The following is a 22,510-nucleotide window of genomic DNA, read 5'->3' as shown; positions in this document are numbered from 1 at the left end:
CCTAATGAAAGAAAACCTCATCCCATCACCACCTGAGTTGACAGGCAATGGAAACCCATTGTTGTTCATGTACTTATAGAATGAAGGTTATAAGCATCAAGAAGGAGCATCTTTTTTTTATTTAATAAGGAAAAAAATCCAAGAGTTTTTAGGGTTTCAGAAAATAAATGTTTACTAATTTATTACATGTTAAACAATAAGAGGACTCAAACAAGCTTCCCCTCCACAAAATGGAACGACCAACTAAATCTGTCACCAACCATATCATCATTTAACCATGCTATGGGCATGAACTTCTTACTTTGGCTCGACGATGCCTGGAAAAAGCTTATGCTTGGGAGGCAGCAAATGCTGCACTGGCACAAAACAGCCATCTGACCTTTTTTCACATTTGAATTCGTGTACATTGCATCAGCATCAGCATCGGCATTGGAGAGGTTATAAACAATGAAAGCTGCAAATTGCATGGATAGGCATAATACCCATCACTAGTACTTGATCGGTCCATCCAAACTTCCAGATGCAAACTGCAGATCCAGAAACAGTGAGCTTAGATGTTTTCAAAGGTAAATAATATAGTTACTATACTGGTCAAATGCGCTAACATGATACACAAATGGCTACTATACCTTAACTCGGATACTCACTCTCGTAGGCTGGAAGAGGACCATCAATTTAAATGAATGAAGAAAGCATGTGTTGTGTCAATCTGTGAACTCAAGCTCTGGACTTCATTTGACCCCAAAAAAAAAACTCTGGACTTCATTGATTCAACAGCTGCTCTACAGTAGATCCAGCCAAGATTCTGCTGGACCCAAAATCTAAAACAGCTAGATCTCTGGATACTAACCTCTCTCATCTCTTTTCTTCGACCTTTGATCTTTCTAGTTCAAACCTGAGATTAGTAGTTCTTCTATATTTTTTAGTTCCGATATGTTCTGTTAAAGCATTGTTCTGTTGGATAAGCATCAAATGCTTACCTGCATACCTCAGTTTTAGCATTCTGAGTTCAAGTTTCTAAGTCGATTCACAAATTCTGATTTCAAAACCTAAATTTTTTTAAGATTCTTTTTCAGAATCTATTGCTAATCAACCTATTAAACATCTGGCTTCTGAAGTCAACTGTTCAGTTTCTCTGCAAAATTATTTGGAAATCCCTTCTGCAAGGCCCTTTCATCTACCATTAGTACCCCCCCCCTTCTTTTTCTCAAATTAACAAGAAAGAAGTATTCATCAGAATAAAGTACGAAGTCAGGAAGCAGATTTTATTTTATTTTTTTTCCCCTATTTTTTCACTCTATTATAGTTACCCTTTTTGACTCTGTTGTTCCCACATTATCATAAAGAATCAGATGAAGGAAGAAAGAATACCTGGCTGACAATTGGATCTGCTGATGTGGTGAATTCATGAGCTGTCCCTTGCCAAACGATTTTCCCCTCGTAGAGAAACAATAGCCTATGATGAAAGACTGGTTAAATTGAAACATGTCAAAAGGAATAGAAATGTCACGAAGAATCAAATACCTGTCAACAGCTCTTTTTATGGTACTGTGCTGGTGAGTTACAACTACATAGGATGCAATGTTTCCTGGTTTCCCCTCAGCATCTTGACCTTTCCTATGGACAGAGCGGATGAGATCTTCAACTACAGTAGATGCAATTGGATCAAGCCCAGCAGTAGGTTCATCATACAACACCACCTGGTCCGAGGGGAGTAGAAAAGACAATATTGTCAATAAACAGACTGAACTACATTCACCGTGTCTACAAATCTGTAACAAGATGGTATTGTTAATACTGCATAAGAAACTACCAAGTCATCAAGACTAGCAAAAATATCAAAAAGATATTCCACATTAGCTACATCATCACTCCACACGGCTGAAACAAGCATCTGTGCCTTGAGAGCAAGGTGCAACAGTTTGGCGAATTTCGCCCATCTCAGTGGTGGGCGAACCGAAATCCACCATCAAAACCGAATTTACAATATGTCGCCAGAAAATCCTCGATTTTCCGGCGACTCTGTGAAATACGGGCAAATATCACCAGTTCTCCATTAAAAATGCAAGCTTGTGTTCAACTTCTGTGGTTACTCGTCTTTGTGTTTGAACTTACGAACGTGCAGAGCTTGAGCCCACCTGCCGCAGCCTATGTGGAGGTAGACGATGGTTGTGGTGCACCACACCGGAAAATGATGAATTGCAGCGGCGATCTGTTCCTACTGACCCCGTCAAGCTCCTACAAGGTCCAATCAATCAATTACGAGAAGCAAACAATGGTGATATATGATGCTTCAGCCCCACCATGATTTCGTAACGTCGGAGTTGGTTGTGATGCCAGTATGCCACCGATGACCGAAGTCACCGAACTTCCCCGTGAAGAAGATGAAGTGGTGAAGATGAAATTTTAAGTTTTTTGACATTTGTGCATTTGAGCCACACACATGGTTCATGGAGAACCATGGAATTATTATAAAAAAAATATTAAAAAAAAGTGAAAAATATTAAAGGTAAACGTGAATACTGACTGAGTGACGTTTTGCAGAATGGCAGGGATATTTTACATTACTTTATTAATTTTTAAAACTTTATTTTGCAGGTATGTGACGTTAGGTGTTAAGGTGAGTATGTTCGTATGTTCAGCCTTCGGCCCAGGTATACGTCGGCGAAATCTCACGAGATTTTTCCAGTTCGCCTTGTTTGCCAAGTAGCGAACCGGCGAACTTCGGCGAGATTTCGTACTTTGCTTGAGGGTGAGTCCAGTGGTATATTCTTCACTGAACATTATCAACCAACAGTATAATCAAATGTTCATCAACATATTAGATGTTATTCACTATTATGCAGGGAATCAATGAGTTCAAGACAGTCACATGTGGAGAAGTCTTAACAGAATAACAGCATACATCACACTATCAGGCATACAATACGAAAATAGTGGCAGAGTTTAACATTCTGAGGGATGATCAAATTTCTGGGTGCCTGTGAAGATGGATAACATAAGCTTTTCCAAGAAGTTGACTGTCCGGACCTGGAACGCTACTGATGGAAATTTATTCAAAGGGGAAAAAAAGCTAAAAGGTTGACTTTCACCGTATAATCAGGGGGGTCACCGTTCAGATATCAAGATCATCAAAGTAGCCCCAAACACCAGATATTGGTAAATTAGCTGGTCTCTGCTACTTATTTGGTCATCAGAGCTAGCAGCTGACATGGTTTGTGAGAGAACTAACGGGCTCGGAAGCCTAGAACTTCTACTTTGCAGTAGTTTCCATGGATTAACTCCTCAATCGAAAATCTGGCATGATTCAACATAAAGTAGCTAGCCATTCAGAATTTTACCATTGATGCTAGGAGAAAAGCTCTATTTTACTCCATTGGAAGTTAAAACATCAGTGGGCCTCCTTAGAGCTCATTGAAATGCTTGTGGAATGTGGACAAAAAAGCTAAGTATGCTAGAGTATCAGTACAGCATTTTGATACCAAACACACAGAAACATGTCCCTCCATCAATGCTGGTTGAGGTTAAAGGCCCATCACATTGATTGAAGCTGATCCAGCTGGGAGAAAAACCATTCACCTCAACTTCTATAGCAGCTTGGTGAACCAGAATACTAAGCAAAACAGTGGGAGTGATTCAATGGATGATGATGCAGGACAATTTTAAACCCCATAGGTATGGGCCCAAATAGAACTTGATACTTTTGGCGGGTAACCAGGCCAACGGGAACCATATATAAATTATGAAACCTAAGAAAGAGAAGGAAAAAAAATAAGGGAACCAAGAAAAGTAGTATTTTTACCATCAAAAACTTAATAGCAATAGAACCGCCATCTTAACCATTAAAAAATAGAAAGAGATCAAGAGGAATAAAGGGAATCAAAAACAAAAGAAATTAATATTAAAATATATACACCAGAACAGGCATATAGTTGTTACCTAGGTTTGGGAGTTTGGGTTGTACCATTCAGTCTTCTTCTTTAAGACTGTGCCCCTCCCCTCCCTCCAACACCCCCCCCCCTTTTTTTTTCTATCTTCCCCTTCCAGGGCTTTTGGTAATGATTATTTATTCATCCAAAACAAATTAAAATATATACATAAACGGCCAAACTAAGACTGCCAACTATTCAAACTAGTAAACTAGAAAGGAAAACTCAATTCCTACTATTACTATGACTTCTCAATTATAAGGACTCCAAATAACCCATCCAATCCCATCAAGAAAACAGAAAGAGGCACTAAAAGCATCACTCAACATAATAACTCACTAAGAAGAGCAAAATTTATAATTACCAGTTGTCACTCCTCGGAAGATTTGGACTTGAATATAAAAATAAGAACTGAAATTTTCTATGCATGCGAATTTTTTTTTTTAAATCACTATAAGATGTCTCCATTGTATCAGATAGCTTACTAAATTTTTCAACCATCAAGAAAAAGGATTGGTGACAAATACATCACATACCTCTGGTTCTCTTGCCGCCTTTGTGTTGTCAAAAATTATAGATCGAGCTAATGCTACTCGTTTCTTCATTCCACCAGACAACTCAGAGGGCAAGCGATCCTCTACACCCTGTATAACTTCCTAGTTAAAGCAATGCCAAGTTGAAGTATTGATACATTACACATCAAGCACAACCTACTTATGGTTAACTATCATGCAGAAACACTGGTAGCTAACTATTATAACTTGGAACAATATAACAAAATTAAACCCCATGCATAGGAACCTCATTGATGAGACAGGGAAATAAAAGGGCAACCCCAGTGCATGAGGTTCCCACCATTACAGGGTTTGGGAGGGCCATAATGTATGCAGTCTTAGCCCTGCTTCTGCCAAAATGCCGATGATGGACATGTCAATTGTTGTCAAAAGTAATCATATTGAAGTAACCATAAGAAATGGGACGTACATCAAATCATGTGGCTAAAGGGTAACAATTGGTTTCTGTTACTGAAAAATCATTTGTAAACACCACAGAACCTAGAAATCAGAAATCATTAATAATTGGATTTCTTTTTAATGAACCTCAGTTAAAAATATGATTTCATGCACAGAACACAAAAAGTTGTGATAACAACATACTAACATCTCATGCACAATCGGTACATAAAAAAATTCCATACATTCACTTCATTTGACCACCAAGCCACCCTGCCCCCCAAAAAAATAAAATCCCAACTCTTGGACAAGTTTACCAGGCTTTCCCTTCCCAATGGGATCTTCAGCACTTCCTCAGCCTGGAAGACATCATTGCCACATGTCATACCCCCTCCCCCGTGTGTCCCCTAGGCCAAGATTATTTTGCTTTCTACCTCCACACCAAATTTTTTCTTCTACACCGCCATATCACTGTCCCCCCCCCCCTCTTGTATTCTTTGTGGGGATGGCACTAAGGACTAAGGTCACCAATCAATTTCTTTTCTCCTGCCTTCACTGTTTCGGGGAAAAAGCCTTAGCCTCTTGCAGTCACCATGGCAAAAGACCCCTGCCATTTGCAAGGAAGTAACTTTGGTTGACCATGACCTTTTTGGCCTGTTCAATTTGCGATCCAGCCAGTAAGCTTGTGTTTGGGATGGCAATATCTCATAACTGGATGGAGTGGGAAATCTCCAAAGATGGACCCCCAACTCTCGCTCTATTGACATGATTAGGAAAGCCACCTCTTTGATGTTGGCTCCAATCTACACAAGATACACCCCAGACCTTTTGGAAAAGCCCTATGGAACAGGCATACCATTGTATCATGGGGCCTAGATGTTTTTCTCCTATGCTCTATTGGCCTATCTTCTTAGGGCTGTCCTCTGCATAGCTCCCCCAAGACCTGCACACCCCCCCCCAACCCCCCCCCCCCCAAAAAAAAAACGTATATAGCCTTAGATCAAATAGGAATAATTAGGGGGCAGTCTCTAAGATCTCAATTCAAAAGATTAAGGGTTCTAGGGTTTTAATTGGGCAGTTTATTGGGGTACACAAGAACATAGCTAATGGTGGTTAGATGGGCATGAAACTTGGAGAGAACTTACGTAATGATATATGAGGATGATCCCTAAAGTTTGAGACAGTTCAAACAGTTAGGCTGGTATAGATCTAAAATTGAATTTTGGGTTTCTGGGGGAGTACGAAAGTGAGATCCAAGCCTTGTAGAGTTGCAGTTAAGAGAGAAACAACCTATGCATCCACTGCACAATGCTGATAAACTTCTCTTTTATCTACAAGTCATACTACTTTTACATAAATCCCCAATATGCATTGGTAATTTATTTACACAATTTCCAGCCTATTTTATAATTGCCAAATACCAATATCAGACAAACTTAAGATGAATAAAGAACCCAAAGATGCAGTGGATGACGGGATGATAAGCTACTGGTAGCTAAGGTATACACCCGTAGCAAATGGAGGGGCAGCAGGGGATCAATTCCAGCCAGGCCCAGGGACAAGAGCAACCAAGACAACAGATGGCAAGCAAGCATTGGTGAGCAACCACAACCATGCACATTACAGCAGCGCTGGTACTTTTCAGAGACTGTCTTACATGGAAGGAGTTAGTTAGGAGTACTACAGGAATATTGTGGAGGGGCAGGAGGAGAGAGTGGGTAAGGAAAAAGTAAGGAAGAGCAAGTTGTGCTTGCTGGGGGAGAGTTCAACTCTTGGGTAAGGTGTATGAAGGTAAGAGAATTCTGGTTTTGGTAGTTGAGTTGATGCATTGAGTTTTGAATCTAATGAACTGAATAGAGTTGGATTACTGTGATTTTCCCTTCTGAATGAATGAGTTGATGAATGAATGAACGAATGAATGAATCAGTTCTTCTTCTGCTCTATTCCTTGTGTGGATGTTTGTGTTTATGAGTGGTGCATTGAGTGATTCAGCTGAGTGAGGAAACTGAGTTCTATCTGTTGGTAGCCAAATCCAATTATACACGCCAAGTGCAATAATGGGTTAAGACTTACAGTTTCTGAGGCACATAGAAATGACGACAACAACAACAACAACAACAAGCCTTGTCCCAACTAAATGGGGTCGGCTACATGGATTCTTGCCCTCCAATCAATTCTGTTCGAGGCCATGCTAGATACAAGGCCTAAGCTATACATATCCTTTCTCACCACTTTTCCTAAGGTTATCTTAGGTCTACCCCTAGCTCTTCTAGTCCCTTCAATATGGATATATCACTTCTCCGTACAGAGGCATTTATAGGTCTCCGTTGAACGTGGCCGTATCACCTCAAACGACTTTCTCGAAGCTTATCACTTATGGGAGCAACTCCCAGACCAACTCTAATATGATCATTTCTTATCTTATCCATCCTAGTTTTGCCACTCATCCATCTTAGCATCCTCATTTCTGCTACATTGAGTTTATCTATATGATTCTTTTTAACAGCCCAACACTCTGCACCGTACATCATAGCTGTTCTAACAACGGTCCTATAAAATTTTCCTTTAAGCTTTAAAGGAATACGCCGATCACATAAAACCCTGGACGCACCTCTCCACTTCATCCACCCTATTTTAATTTTTTGGGAAACCTCATCCTCTAAACCACCTCTTTTACTGATGATTGAACCTAAGTACCTAAAACAATCACTCTGAGGAATCTCTTTATCGTCAAGTATCACCACCCATCATCTGTCCGATCATGACTAAAGTTACAAACTAGATATTCTATCTTCGATCTACTAAGTTTAAAGCCTTTTGATTCCAAAGCTACTCTCCATTATTCTAATTTGGTATTAATCCACACTTGGGTCTCATCAATCAACACAATATCATCCGCAAAAAGCATACACCAAGGGACCTCATCCATTACCAGTGCAAATAGATATGGGCTTAAAGTTGACCCTTGATGTAGCCCAACTGTTATCGGGAATTCATTACTTTGTCCCCCCACTGTTCTAACACTAGTCACCGAACCATCATACATATCCATAACTATATCTACATATTTACTTACAACACTTCTTTTCTCTAGTACTTGCCAAATTAACGCTCTAGGTGCTTTTTCTAGGTCAATAAATACCATATGAATGTCTTTCCTACATTCTCTATACCTTTCCATAAGTCTCCTAATTAGGTAAATAGCCTCCACTGTAGAAATGAATTCAATTATAATTAATGATGTATACATCAACAATAAATGAAACGGATATTGATAAAGAACTTTAAAGATGTCACAAGGACTTCTGGATGTGCAGCCGCAAAGCTTGATTGGGAGACTACTGGTCTTAGTAGTCTATATTCATTACCTTAGTTCCTTGGTTTTATGTATGTACAAACTAGACATTAAACAAAAATAATTTGGAAAGATGCACCTAATTGAAGAATACTTCCCAAACATGATCCACCCCTAGAAGTTAGTTTAACTAGAGTACATTTTCAGTTATCCAATCCAAGAGACAGAACCGATTGGCCCATACATCACTGAAGAAGTTTGGTGCATGTGGACTGGAATATGAATGGAAGATGCAACACATACTTGTGAGCATGGAAAAATGACAGAACAATCAAGCTCGATATCATCTTCCATGTGGAGCTAGATAAGGAATGCCCCTCCACAAGTGGACAAGAAATCAAGATATCCTCCAAAGGATGAGTCTAGGGGTAGACCGAACATCAAGATTGCCAGTCCAATGGATTGATGCCAACAAGTTTATAAGGAATGAATCCACTCACAAAAACCTTGACCTTTTAAACCCCAACCGAGAAAGGGAAATGAGGTGGAAGACATCGGGTGCCATATTCTAGCAGCCACACTCGCACATCATCCCCGTATGCAGGTGATCAAGATTATCAACTAAATAATGAGTAACGCAAACAATTTGAGCCCATCCAGTTCAAATTATAGACACAATTTAAACCACCTAAGATCTTAACCACAGCGAAGATGCTGCTCCATTGAGGCTACTCAAGAGATCTACATTGTCTATTCAGGTTTGACGAGGACGGCAAGGATAAAGACATTATGAGCTTTTCTGGTACAAATCATGGAATGAGCCTAAAAAGAGGGGCAAGGCAATGTATATAAATGCAGGAACCTTATACTCTTGTACGGCCAGCCAGACAGGACAGTCCATGCACCCTCACTTTCCACAAAGAACTCCAGTTCCCGAGTAGGGTTGGTATGTTGGGTACATACCTCTTCTTCATTCCACTGCATATGATGGTCTGTCAAAGGATGCGTTGTCTTTTGCAGAGCGCATTTTGTCATACCCAAGCCTCCAACCATATCATCCAAGCACACCAACATCTATAGTAAGTTTGACATTTGCAACATTATCTCTGCTTGATAATCCACATCCTACATTGGGTTTCCCCAGAGTATATTTACAATAGGTGGTTGTGTTGGATAACAGTTTCTTCAACCATCTATCACATGGCCATCGTTTTTCATACAGTAGGAAAAATAAAATCGTCAGTGACTGCATTCTACTGGGTTTGAGCCTCCCCAGAGCCTTTTGTGATATGGCATGGCTTTAGGGGTGTCAAAAGTTGTGCTTATTGACAACAATGATACTTTATGAGATTCGTGAATGTTTTCCTTTGAGAGTTTTTTTTTTTTTTTTTTTCCTTTTTTTTGGGGGGGGGGTGGCCTTGAATGAACAAAGAATATCATTACCAAAAGACCAAAAAGAGGGAGAGAGAAGAGGAATGTACAAGAAGAAGGAAAAGAAAAAGAGAGGGGGCTATAGCCAACTAGTTGGCAGTAAAGGAGAGCGTAGACCCCAAGTAACAACAATCTTTCATATTCCTTGGGGTATCCAAAACTTGGGCGGTTGGAAAGAGCCTGAAGCCTGGTAAAAACATCAAAATGGATAGCTTTGCAAACCAAGTCCAGAGGTTTAGAGTTGGGGGTTCATCTCCAAAGATTCTGCTCCCACCATAAGTGAGAGATCATGGCACCAAACGCCATTTTGCCAACCAAGTAACAAATAGATATGCCGGAAATGATCTCTATAACCGTGACCAATCCATGGAGAACTCAAGCGTGAGATGGGCCAAAGGGATACAAAGGCTTTTCCTTAATAATGCCCAAAATGGTTGGCTGCAATTCAAAGTTCAGCTATGACCAGTCCATATGGCTCAAAATAGTTGGCTGAGAAGACATCACATGAACTACTACAATCACATCCCCTAATAAGCCTTCGAAGGGTTGCCAGAAAATCACAGTAGCATAACAAAAACTCACTAGGAACTTCGTAGAAAGTTTCAATGAAGTTACTCATGATTGGCTCTCCTCAAAAAATGTCAAATGTTTCAATCCAACACCAATGCTTATGGTCCAAAATTTTTAAAAGAAGACAACTTTGAGTAAGTTTCAACACAATCAATCATATCCCAACTAAAGGGGGTTAGCTAATGGATCATCTTTCTCAAGTAGCTCACTTCAAAGTCATACTAGTCTCTACTCTCTAGTCCTAATTTATGCAAGTGTTTCCTCACTGTTTCTCCGTAAGTCATTCTAGACTTACCCTGGTTTTAGCTCCTTCAAGCTGACTCAAGTCCCCTCTTCATACTAAAGCATTCTGATACTCGGATATCTAGGATAGAGTTGACTGGTCAGGTACATGTTAAATTTTCTGGCTCAAATGCAATCTTCTCTGGCATATTCACCTATACTATCTCAGCATTGCTTGCTAACCTCCCATAGTCTTCTAATTTCGAGGGTTTGCCTCTTGGATTACTCCAATAGGGTTACAACATAACATGTAAGCTATTTGATGCCAAATGGGAAACAATGGTTCCCTAAAATTAAACAGTCCACTTATCTCCTCATCTTCCTAAATCCTAATACCATACCTTCAAACCAACAGCAGCCAGGTTTTCAGTAACAAGCTTTGATATTTCATCATCAGGCATGCTAGAATTCTCATACCTTCACAATCAAAAATAGAACAAGAAGTTAGTAATAAGAAATCATGATAATAGTCCAGAAGAGAAAATGGAGGCAAATGTATCGAAATTGATAAGAAGAATGACAAAATGACTTACAAACTGAAACCAACATTTTCACGAACAGTTAAAGAATCAAAGAGTGCAGCACTCTGGAAAACCTGTTATACGATAAATGAAAAAAGATCTAAACTTATTTGCTGGACATAAAAAATCCAGGTCGCCAATAACAAAGTATGCCCCAAATATAAAAAATAAATCATACCAAGCCAATCCGGAGGCCAGACATTTCCTCATCACAGATCAAGCCATGTCTCTCCCTTCCCCTAATGAAAACCTTACCCTGTTCATAAAACAGTAGACGTTATTCATAAATAAGAATAAACAACAACAAAAACTCAGCCTTCTCCCAAGTCCCAACTAAATAAGGTCAGCTACAAGAATATTTTCAAAAAAAATTCATTAAAATTCAGACCACTCAGGGAAAAAAGAATGAAAGAATAAGATAACGAAAATGAAGATAATTGGAAAGCCAAACAAAATCAAGAGTACCTCAGCAGGCTCAGGTACATGGTGTTTACAATATGAATCCTTCACTTCAATAAGGCCCTACCTGAAGCATAGTTGGCACAAGACCCAAACTGCTCATGTTGTTCTTCACCAACTCATCAACAGTTATTTTAGGCCTGCCTGCAGCTCTTTTAGCTCCTTCAATCAATCAGATCATTCCTCCTTGCTGGGGCACCCAAGACCTCTATTTCACATTGCCAGCTAACCCAAATGACATTCTTCGAGCTTGTCATTGTCAAGACAACTCTCACATTTGATCTAATACATTCATTCCTCACTTTATAATTCCTAGGTTTGCCACACATCCATTTTAACATCCTCATATCTCCGACAGATAGCTTCACCATATGGCACTTCTTCACTGCCCGACATTCTATCCGATACAACACCACAGGTCCGACAGTAAGCCCGCAGAACATTCCCTCAAGCTTTCAAGGAATGCGATCAGTCAAACACAACTCCGGTCAAGCCTCTCCATTTCATCTATCCCATTTAGATTCTTTGTGAAACATCATCTGTGTCACATTCTTTGTGTGTATCAGACCCTAAAAATGTAAAGAATAGTCATCTCGAGGTATCTCTCTCTCCTCAATTTTCACAATGTCATCATCCATCAGTGTGACTAAAGCTACACAACATATACTCCATCTCTGATCTGCTAATCTTAGTGCCCCTCATTTCCAAAGTCAATCTCCTCATCTCTAAGTTAGAGTTCAACACTGCTTCTGCCTCCTCCACCAAAACAATATCAATGGCAAAGAGCATACAACATGGCATCTCCTCTAGGATATTCTTGGCTAACTCATATACAATAAGCACAAACAAACAAGAGCTTAAGGCAGAACCTTAATGCAACTCATTGTAAGTAGGAATTCCTTGCCCTGGCCTCACACAAATCTCACATTGATCATCACACCCCCATACGAATCTTGAAGTACCTATATATATTTACTCGACACCTTTTCTTCACAAGAACATGCTGGATCAAATCTCTAGGAACTTTGATAGGCTTCCTCTAGATCAGTAAGGACCATATGGAGATCCTTCTTGCTAGTTCTACATCTTTCCCATAAGCCTTCTTGATAGGTAGAGAAAACTTCTATTGTGGATTAACCTAGCATAAAACCAAATTGATTCTTCAAGATATGAGTCTCGCTTCTCAAACGAGCTTCACTAACCTTTTTGAGAAGTCCTTGTTATGACTTATTAGGGTCATGCTTCTATAATTATTGCAGCTCCAAACATCACCCTTATTTTTGAAAACCAAAACCATGGAAGGAAATTTCGGCGAATTTCGCCGATATTCCCCTGGCGAAACGAAACATGGGGGCGAAACGAACTTTACCGATTTCTCGCCGAAATGGCCATTTTACCGCCGGACTGGCGATTTTTCGAGCTATTTCCGACGATAACACGTGGCACCACCACCGTCACAACACCACCGTCCATGGGCTTGCAGAGTTTCAGGCGAGGGAGGAGGGAGATGAACAGTGCATTTACATTTGAGCCATTGCATTTGAGCCACGTGTGTGGCTCATGTAAACCCATGAAATTATTAAAAGAAAAAAAATGACTTAACGTATTCATCGGTTCATCCCTTACATGACTTGACTAAAATGGAGTCATGATTTGACTCATTTCTATTAAGTATTATATTTTTAGTTTTTTTAAAACTTCATGACAGCTGATAGCCTGACACAAAGTCACAAACGTTTGAAAAGATAATGTTTGAAAATCAAAAAATGATTATATTATATATATATTTTAAAACCTTGCCTTTTCATTTGATTATATTATATGTATTTTAAACTGCATGAAGCGAATTGCGGTTTTGAATTCTCGCCGAGATCTCGCCGAGATTTCGCCGGTTCGCCAGGTAGCGAACCGGCGACTTCCGGCGAAATGTCGTTCCATGACCAAAACTACAGTACTTCTTCAATCATCACAGTTTCATGCAACGCTAATCTTTTTGAAGAGCTTGGTTACCCATGTACTCTTGGAATCTTGGGGCCATCCACACTTCTACTAGGGTCTCATCCAGGCCTTGTGTCTTGTATACTTTCATCTTTCTTAAGGCTTCTTTAACTTTTACCAAACCAATCTTTCATGCATAACTTTGGGACATGATATTCCATCAAGTTCAAGCTATCTCCATTTAGAAGTTCATATATATACTCATCCCATCTCCACACTATGTCCTCAACTAATGCCCTCCTTAAAGTTGACCTCCACAAAGCCTTCGATTCTATTCATTGGGACTTCATCAGTGAATTCTCTCCTCTATAGGATTCCCTCCTCCCTTCGTCCATTGGATCGAGATTTGTATATCTACCCCTCGCTTCTCCATCATCACTAACGGTTCCCCGGCAGGTTTCTCTCCCTCTAGGGTAGGCATCTGCCAGGGTTGCCCTCCCTCTCCCTACCTTTTCACCCTAGCCCCAGAAGTTCTCTCCCGCATCATTCAATCCAAAACTAATCAGCTTCTCATATCCCCAATCATAGTTGTCAAGGCGACACCTTGGCGTCCTGGCTGTTTGAGAGAGGGTGTGGCGAGAGGCGCCTCAAAGACAATACATAAGGCGGCCACCTCAGTGTATGAGGCGTCCCCTAAGCGTCGCGTTGCCTTGGACGCAGTTTACTGATAGGCGACCGCCTTATGGCTTTTAAAAAATTCACAATTTTATTGATTCCAAATCAAACGCCAAAACTGAATTGGAAACTAGATTCCAATTGGAAATCATCTAATGGCTAAATGGTTACATAAATGGTACTTGAGAAACATGAGATCATTTTGTAACATTAATTCAATAAAAAAATAATAAAATTAAAAATTAAAAAAAAAAAACACTAAAGGGAAAATCGAACGAAACCCAACCCAAATCCCTAACTCTCATTTCCCTCTCGATTCTTCGCCGGACTCTGGAGTCTTCTTCCTCTCTGCTACTCTTGCCCTCTGCTACTCCTCTCCTTGAGCATCGACGACGCCACCAGTGATAGCCAGCGACACCAGTGACAGTCAGAGACATCACCAGTAACAGCCAGAGACATCGGCGACAGCCCGAAACATCTTAGGCGACACCAATAGTGTCACGACCCCAGTTGTCACAGGCTTGGTGGGGCCCTCATTATGGACATTTAACTAGGGCGCGTGACAGTTCATTCCTTAAAATAAACCTGTTTTTAACTACTAAAACCAGACTAAACATTCTTTAGAACAAACAAACAACCTGTCTGATAATTTGACTCATACACATATGTACACAGTCTAAAGTCCTGTTATACTTACATTTGACCTTACAACAGTACTTTACTAGTAAAGTACATACAGTCTCAAAGAAATATATACATTCACAGTTCATTCAAACTAACATTAGTTGCAACAAAAAGAAAATATTCCCATCTTCAACTTTAAAGGTACTGTCAAGTAGCAGCACCCTTGCCCTTATCGCGTGTCTGAGGACCTGTCAACATTTTCAATAATGAGCTTTGCGGCCCAGTAAGCAATATAGACAACCATGTAAGTAAGTCAGGCAGTTCATCATGCATCAAAAATCATATAACATCATACATTCCAATTTTTCCTTTCGTTTTCCTTTTCCATTATCCTTTTCCTGCTCATTTTTCCTTTTCTTTTCTTTTTCCTTTTTCCTTTTTCTTTTACTTGCATTTCAGTTATCTGACATTATAGTCTTGTGCCTAGGCAAATCCAGAGGATGCACATATCTCTTCACCACCGAAGTGGCTTCTGTCTCTTCACCACCGAAGTGGCTTCGTCTCTTCACCACCGAAGTGGCTTCAGTCTCTTCACCACCGAAGTGGCTTCTGTCTCTTCACCACCGAAGTGGCTTCTGTCTCTTCACCACCGAAGTGGCTTCGAGCTCTCTTCACCACCGAAGTGGCTTCTGTCTCTTCACCACCGAAGTGGCTTCTAGGCACAAGGCCTTGCACACCTCGTGGATTGCCATCGGCACAGACTCAATCTTTTCACTTTTCAGTCTTACTTCATGCCTTCCCATTTGGGTACATAAGTACCAGGACTTACAGAAGCCATTACATTTTATTCCTTTTTCTTTTACTCTTTTCATCTTCAATTCCAGTATTGTATTACCATGCTCTGCCCATTTCAATATACATTTTTCATTTCAAGCATCATTTACTATCATATGAGTAAAGCTGGACATAGCTCCATACAAGTCAATCATTTAAACATGACAGCACGATATCATTCAATCTCATCTGAACACAGTTCATGATATTCCATCATTTACATATGAGCACATGATACTTTACATTTACCATGCATAAACATTCTTGCAAATTCATGCTTAACAGTTCAAGAACACTATTAACATTTCATTCAAAGAGTTCAATCACCTCATTAAGTTGTCATCCAATCCCATGCATTTTGTTCAATACACAAACACACATATATCATGCACCTTCCATATATTGCATCAATGAATAAATAAAATAGCTTTTATGTTATCATGTGCATGCTACATATCTATTAAAGGAAACACCCACTTATCATACATAGGTTGGTCAATATTACTTACCTATCCTGGTTCCATGTGTGTGTGATTTGACCCTGATTCTGATAAAACCGCTTTCCCTTCGGTATTCCGAACAATTACTGGCTATTTCGAAAGCGTAGGAACCAACGGTAGACTTTCCCCTTTTATTTTATTTTATTTTCTCTCTCCTACTTTCTCTCTCCTCCCCACGGTTTTCCTCTCTTCTTTCTTGTCTTCCTCTTCTCTCCCCACTCCTTCTCTCTCCTCTAGGCTTTCTCCTCTTTCCTTTTCTCTCCCTCTCTCTCTTCTCCACGTTCTCCCCTGTTCCTCAACTTCACCTCACACACAACTCACCTCTCCCAACTCTACCCTCTCTCTCCTTTAATGACCTCACCCACTTTCTCTTTCTCTTTCTTATGCTAGCTCTCTCTCTCACCTTAACTCCTACACGTTTCTGAAATCTAAAATCTTCAATCTTCTCTTCTGAATCTTCTTTAATGGCTTCTTCTTTTGTTTCCTTCCTTCTCCACTCTTTCTCTCTCCTTTCTTACTCCTCTTCTCTTGCTTCTCCCCTACGCAACAATCCATCTTCCCCTTTAAGTTTCCTTAGTCGGTCCTCTTAAGTCGGTTGGGTAAATAATATAATATATATATAATATATATAATAAATATAATATATATATATATATATAATACATATATAAATATTAAATGGCTAATGGGCTTTATTATGGGCTTGTGGGCCCGCTGTAATATCTTATGCAGGGCCCACTTTCAGGTGCTAATATTCATACCTCTAGGTCCAGAAATTTACGCTGATCATTTCCTCGCTTTCGGTTCAGTCTAATTCCACTGTTGTGGGACCCACAAACGATGTCTGACCTCGACCCAATATCAATTGGATCTAGCCTCATTTAAACTATCATTTAACTATACTCAAATCATTTAATTAAACCGTCAAATCAATTATCGAATCCGTTAATAATCTTAAAGACTGACACATTCACACACGATAATAACATAATAATATAAAAAGACACGGGGCATAACATTCTCCCCTCCTTAAAATAAATTTCGTCCTCGAAATTTGCGTACCTGATCAATTGAAAAGTTGGGGATATCGAGTCTTTATGTCAGATTCAAGCTCCCATGAGGCTTCTTGACCCGAGTGATTGCTCCATAACACTTTCACTAGTGGTACCGTCCTGTTTCTCAGTTTCTTCTCTTCCCGTTGTAGTATTTCAATCGGCTTCTCTTCATATGAAAGATCTTCTTTCAATTCTAATGGTTCATATCGTAACACATGAGCCGGGTCTGCTACATACTTTTTCAACATAGAAACATGAAACACATCATATATGTTGGACAAATCTGGAGGTAGAGCAAGTCTATATGCCACTGCTCCAATTCTTTCTAAAATCTCAAATGGTCCTATATATCTTGGACTTAACTTCCCCTTTCTGCCAAATCTCACCACCCCCTTCATTGGTGCTATCTTTAAGAAAACTTTATCGCCTACCTTAAATTCCAAGGGCTTCCTCCTCACATCTGCATAACTTTTTTGTCTACTTTGAGCGGTTTTCATTCTCTTTTGTATTACTTTTATTTTCTCACAAGTCTGTTGTACCAGGTCAGGTCCCAATACTTGCTTTTCACCAATTTCACTCCAACATATTGGAGACCTACACTTCCTTCCATACAATGCTTCATAGGGCGCCATGCCGATAGTAGATTGATAGCTGTTGTTATAGGAAAACTCCACTAAATATAGGTGATCACTCCAGCTACCCTTAAAATCAATCACACAAGCCCTAAGCATATCTTCCAATATCTGAATAGTCCTTTCGGATTGCCCATCGGTCTGAGGATGAAAAGCTGTGCTGAAGTTCAGTCGAGTGCCCAACGCCTTCTGTAAACTTTTCCAAAATCTGGAAGTAAATCTAGGATCACGGTCTGACACAATAGAATTGGGTACTCCATGTAATCTCACAATTTCCTTCACATAAAGTTTAGCCAACTTGTCTAGGGAGAAATCAATCTGGATGGGTAGAAAATGGGATGACTTTGTCAGTCTATCTACAATTACCCAAATTGCATTATAACCTTGTGGAGTTCTTGGTAAGGAGGTAACAAAGTCCATGGTAATATGTTCCCACTTCCACTCAGGTATGTCTAGGGGCTGTAACAAACCTGAAGGGCCCTGGTGTTCTGCCTTTACCAATTGACAAGTCATGCACTTCTGTACATACTCTGCTATCTCCCTCTTCATATTATTCCACCAGAAATTCTCTTTCAAGTCTTGATACATCTTTGTCCCACCAGGGTGCACTGAATATGGGCTGTTATGTACTTCCCTCATCAGTTCATGCTTCAACTCTTCATCTTGAGGCACACACAACCTAGATTTATATCTAATGATTCCAGCTGCATCAACATTAAAATCTGTCAACTTTTCCTTATTCATTCTTCCCTTAACCTTTTGTAGAAAAGTATCATCTTTTTGTTTTTCTTTAATCTGATCAAGAATGGAAGGTTTCACAATCAAGTTTGCAACCAATGCTGTAACTTTACCTCCAAGTATAACCTCAATTTCCATCTTCCTTGCATCTTCTATCAGATGAGGCTGACTCGTTATTAGGGCTGCAGAGTATCCTTGTGACTTCCTACTTAAAGCATCAGCCACCACATTTGCTTTGCCAGGGTGGTAGTTAATATTGCAATCATAATCTTTCAATAATTCTAACCATCTTCTCTGTCTCAAATTCAATTCTTTTTGGGTGAAGATGTACTTGAGACTCTTGTGGTCAGTGTATATCTCACATTTTTCTCCATACAAGTAGTGTCTCCATATTTTCAATGCGAAGATAACTGCTGCCAATTCCAGATCATGAGTTGGGTAGTTTTGTTCATGGGGCTTCAATTGTCTTGATGCATATGCGATAACCTTTCCATGTTGCATAAGCACACAACCCAATCCATTTCTTGATGCATCACTATATACAACAAATCCTCCAGTTCCAGATGGTAAACTTAAGACAGTGCCAGTTATCAATCTCCGCTTTAGTTCTTGGAAACTCTGCTCACATTCATCCACCCAAGCAAATCTGACTCCTTTTCTAGTGAGTCGAGTCAATGGCATTGCAATTTTAGAGAATCCTTCAATGAATCTCCTATAATAACCAGCTAATCCCAGAAAACTCCTTATTTCAGTCACATTAGTTGGTCTGGTCCAATCCATTACAGCCTGGACTTTGCTGGGATCTACCATAATACCTTCAGCAGAAATCACATGTCCTAAGAACACAACCTTGTCAAGCCAAAATTCACACTTTATTCAATTCTCTATAATCAATGCACATCCTCAACGTCCCATCCTTTTTCTTCACAAATAGGACTGGGGCTCCCCAAGGGGATACACTAGGACGTATGAATCCCTTATCCAACAATTCTTGCAATTGTTCTTTCAATTCTTTCAGTTCTTTTGGAGCCATTCTATATGGGGCTTTAGAAATCGGACCTGTGCCAGGGATAAGCTCGATAGCAAATTCCACTTCTCTTTCTGGTGGTAACCCTGATAAGTCTTCTGGGAAGACATCAGGAAATTCTTTCACCACTGGTACTTCATGTAAAGCCGTCCCAATTACCTCCAAATCTTGTACCGAAGCTAAATATCCTTGGCATCCCTGTCTGAGCAATCTCTTGGCTTGAATAGCTGAGATCATTCTTGTTGGGGCAGACTTTATTTTCAATCCTGAGAATTGGATCTCAGGTTCCCCTACAGGTCTTAGTGTCACCATTCTCTCATAACATAAAACACTGGCATGATTTGCAACTAGCCAGTCCATTCCAAGAATCACATCAAAATCCTTCAAATTTATGACTATTAAATCAGCCCTCAACTTTCTTCCCTCATAGTCAAGTTCACATGATTCAACCATTTCAATTGCTTCCATCACACTACCAGAGGGTGTAGCTACATGTAACACATAGTCCATCGGTTGAAGTTTCAGCCTCAGTTTCAAAGCAAAATCATGTGATATAAATGAGTGGGTAGAACCAGAATCAAAGAGGGTATATGCAATCTCATCAGCAATTTTAAACATTCCTGGTATCACATTAAACCAACATAGCATATCAAAACAACAAAGCAAGCATTTCAGCTATTAATCCATATAATATTTCACTTCATTAAATATAAACATTATTAAATAAATTAATAGCATAAACATCTTACCTGCAACTACCGTCTGAGAATCCTCAGCCTGCTTCCGGGTCATAGTAAAAAGCCGTCCAGGGTGTTTCGCCCTCTGAGAATCTTCAATTTCCTTTCCCTTTCTAAATCCTTGGACTCCAAAATTCCCTTTTTGTCCTCGCTCTGGCTGCTCTCTCCAAGTGGGGCATTCTCTAGCTAAATGGCCTTCCTCACCACACCTGTAGCAAGCAGACGTGCCAGAAAGACACCTCCCCCAATGTTTCCTTCCACACTTAGGACAAATTTTCCTTTCTTGTGGTTGTTTACTTTGAGGCTTTCTCCCTTGACCTGTCACAAATTTATTTCTAAATCCTCCAAATTTGAAAGGCCTCCGATCATTTCCTTTCTTTTCCTCTCTATCTTGTCCCTCAGCCTTCTCAATGCTTTCATATATTTGGGATCGATGCACCACATCCGTATATGTCTTCAACTGAAGAACACCTACTGATCTCTGGATATCAGCCCTAAGCCCTCGCTCAAACTGTCGAGCCTTCATTTCTTCAGGACTTACCATGTGAGGTGCATACTTAGAGAGTTCTTCAAACTAATACATATATAAATATTAAATGGCTAATGGGCTTTATTATGGGCTTGTGGGCCCGCTGTAATATCTTATGCAGGGCCCACTTTCAGGTGCTAATATTCATACCTCTAGGTCCAGAAATTTACGCTGATCATTTCCTCGCTTTCGGTTCAGTCTAATTCCACTGTTGTGGGACCCACAAACGATGTCTGACCTCGACCCAATATCAATTGGATCTAGCCTCATTTAAACTATCATTTAACTATACTCAAATCATTTAATTAAACCGTCATTTAATTAAACCGTCAAATCAATTATCGAATCCGTTAATAATCTTAAAGACTGACACATTCACACACGATAATAACATAATAATATAAAAAGACACGGGGCATAACAAATAGGGTACTGCACCCTCTTTTTCAGTCCAAATTTTAATTAATTGATCGACTTCTGCAATTTTCATGCTACTCTCTTACTTCTGCTTCTTCTTTTTTTTCCCCCTCATAGGCCACCGTAGTTGCAGTGACCAAGTTGCAGAGGCGTCGGTCACCATCTCAGGCGACGGTATGTCACCGGATTTTTATTTTTTCCTGCGATTGTTACAACTTGCTTTTTTTTCCTTTTTTTCTGGTTTGGTTGTTGCATTCTTGATATACTGCTTGGTGTATGAATATATTATCACTGTGTGTTGCCTCTTTTTTTTTTCCTGCAATTTGTTCCCAAGCATGAATTTTGAGTGTGAAATTGTGAATCTGTGACTGTAAACCTCGTTAGATCTTCAAACCCTTTTGGTAATATGTCTTGGTTTCTATGGTTCAAACATGTGAATGGCTCCTAGCTTCCGAAGGAAATGGTAACAGTTAAAAATTTTCTGGGGTTGGGGGAGTCTGATAAAATTTTATATGCCAGACACTAAGCCCAATCTATGGTCTCATGGTGTCAAATTTTGTTTATTACAGGACTATGGTGTGATGTAGATTAATCTTCTGCTCCTAACTTAACTGGTTTGAGGTTATTCTTTTCTTTGGTAACTTCATCATGTTATGCTGGATGCAACAAGGAAATGTCCAAAGTCTCCTTAAACTGATATAATGTTGATTAAGGTACTATAGAGTTTAAAATTCAAGGGAACTTAAGTGAATGGATGGGGCTTAAGTGTATATACGTCAAGCACTATTCTGGATATTAGAACTATATCTAGTGAATATCAGGAGGGGTATTTTTGGGTTTGCTCATTTCTCTTTTTTAGTTTTTTTTTCTTTTCTTTTCTTTTCTTTTTTTGGTCATCATATTCATCTTATATTTTCTGATTTTTCAAAATAGAAGCTTGATTATCAATTTATCATGAAGTGAGATGATAGATGAATGCATAGGATTTTTATTGTGGTGAGGTATGGTGCAAAATTAAAATTATACGGTATCATTATCAACTTTATTATTGTTTTTAATTTTGGCCGATTATATGTGTATGTTTTATGTTTTTTATTGTAGATATTCACTAGTTATTTAAAATGACCTCAAGGCCCTCAAGTGATAATCAAGAGGCTGCTTCTAGTCAGCCTATTCCTAGTGGGAGTGAAGCCTATGATCCCTCAAAAGACCCAAAGAGAAAGGCCAAGTCAAATGACCCAGGGTGGAAATATAGGTATTGGCCAAATGTTGCTGATAGGAATACAGTCATATGCAGTTTGTGCAACAAAAACTTTAAAGGATGAATTAAAAGATTGAAGCAACATCTAGTGGGTGGATATGGG

General features: G+C 39.5%; 1 protein-coding gene across 1 annotated transcript in view; it reads right to left on the bottom strand.

The window, feature by feature from the left end:
* Nucleotides 1-127: 127 nt before the first annotated feature.
* Nucleotides 128-22,510, bottom strand: part of ABCI13 (non-intrinsic ABC protein 11) — a 39,135-nt gene continuing 16,752 nt past the window's right edge. The window contains exons 4-10 of the mRNA XM_089162172.1: nucleotides 11,160-11,237; nucleotides 10,994-11,055; nucleotides 10,802-10,877; nucleotides 4,466-4,573; nucleotides 1,525-1,700; nucleotides 1,372-1,456; nucleotides 128-527 (exon numbers count right to left, since the gene is read on the bottom strand). Coding sequence (XP_089018298.1) covers nucleotides 489-527; nucleotides 1,372-1,456; nucleotides 1,525-1,700; nucleotides 4,466-4,573; nucleotides 10,802-10,877; nucleotides 10,994-11,055; nucleotides 11,160-11,237 — 624 coding nt within the window. The 3' untranslated portion in view covers nucleotides 128-488. The remainder of the gene's footprint in view (nucleotides 528-1,371; nucleotides 1,457-1,524; nucleotides 1,701-4,465; nucleotides 4,574-10,801; nucleotides 10,878-10,993; nucleotides 11,056-11,159; nucleotides 11,238-22,510) is intronic.

This window comes from Hakea prostrata, chromosome 7 (genome assembly GCF_041222555.1).
Source record: "Hakea prostrata isolate BN-2017 chromosome 7, UWA_Hpros_2, whole genome shotgun sequence".
Taxonomy (NCBI): Eukaryota; Viridiplantae; Streptophyta; class Magnoliopsida; order Proteales; family Proteaceae; genus Hakea; species Hakea prostrata.
The sequence above is the reverse complement of the archived record's forward strand: the minus strand, read 5'-3'. Positions and strand labels throughout refer to the sequence as shown.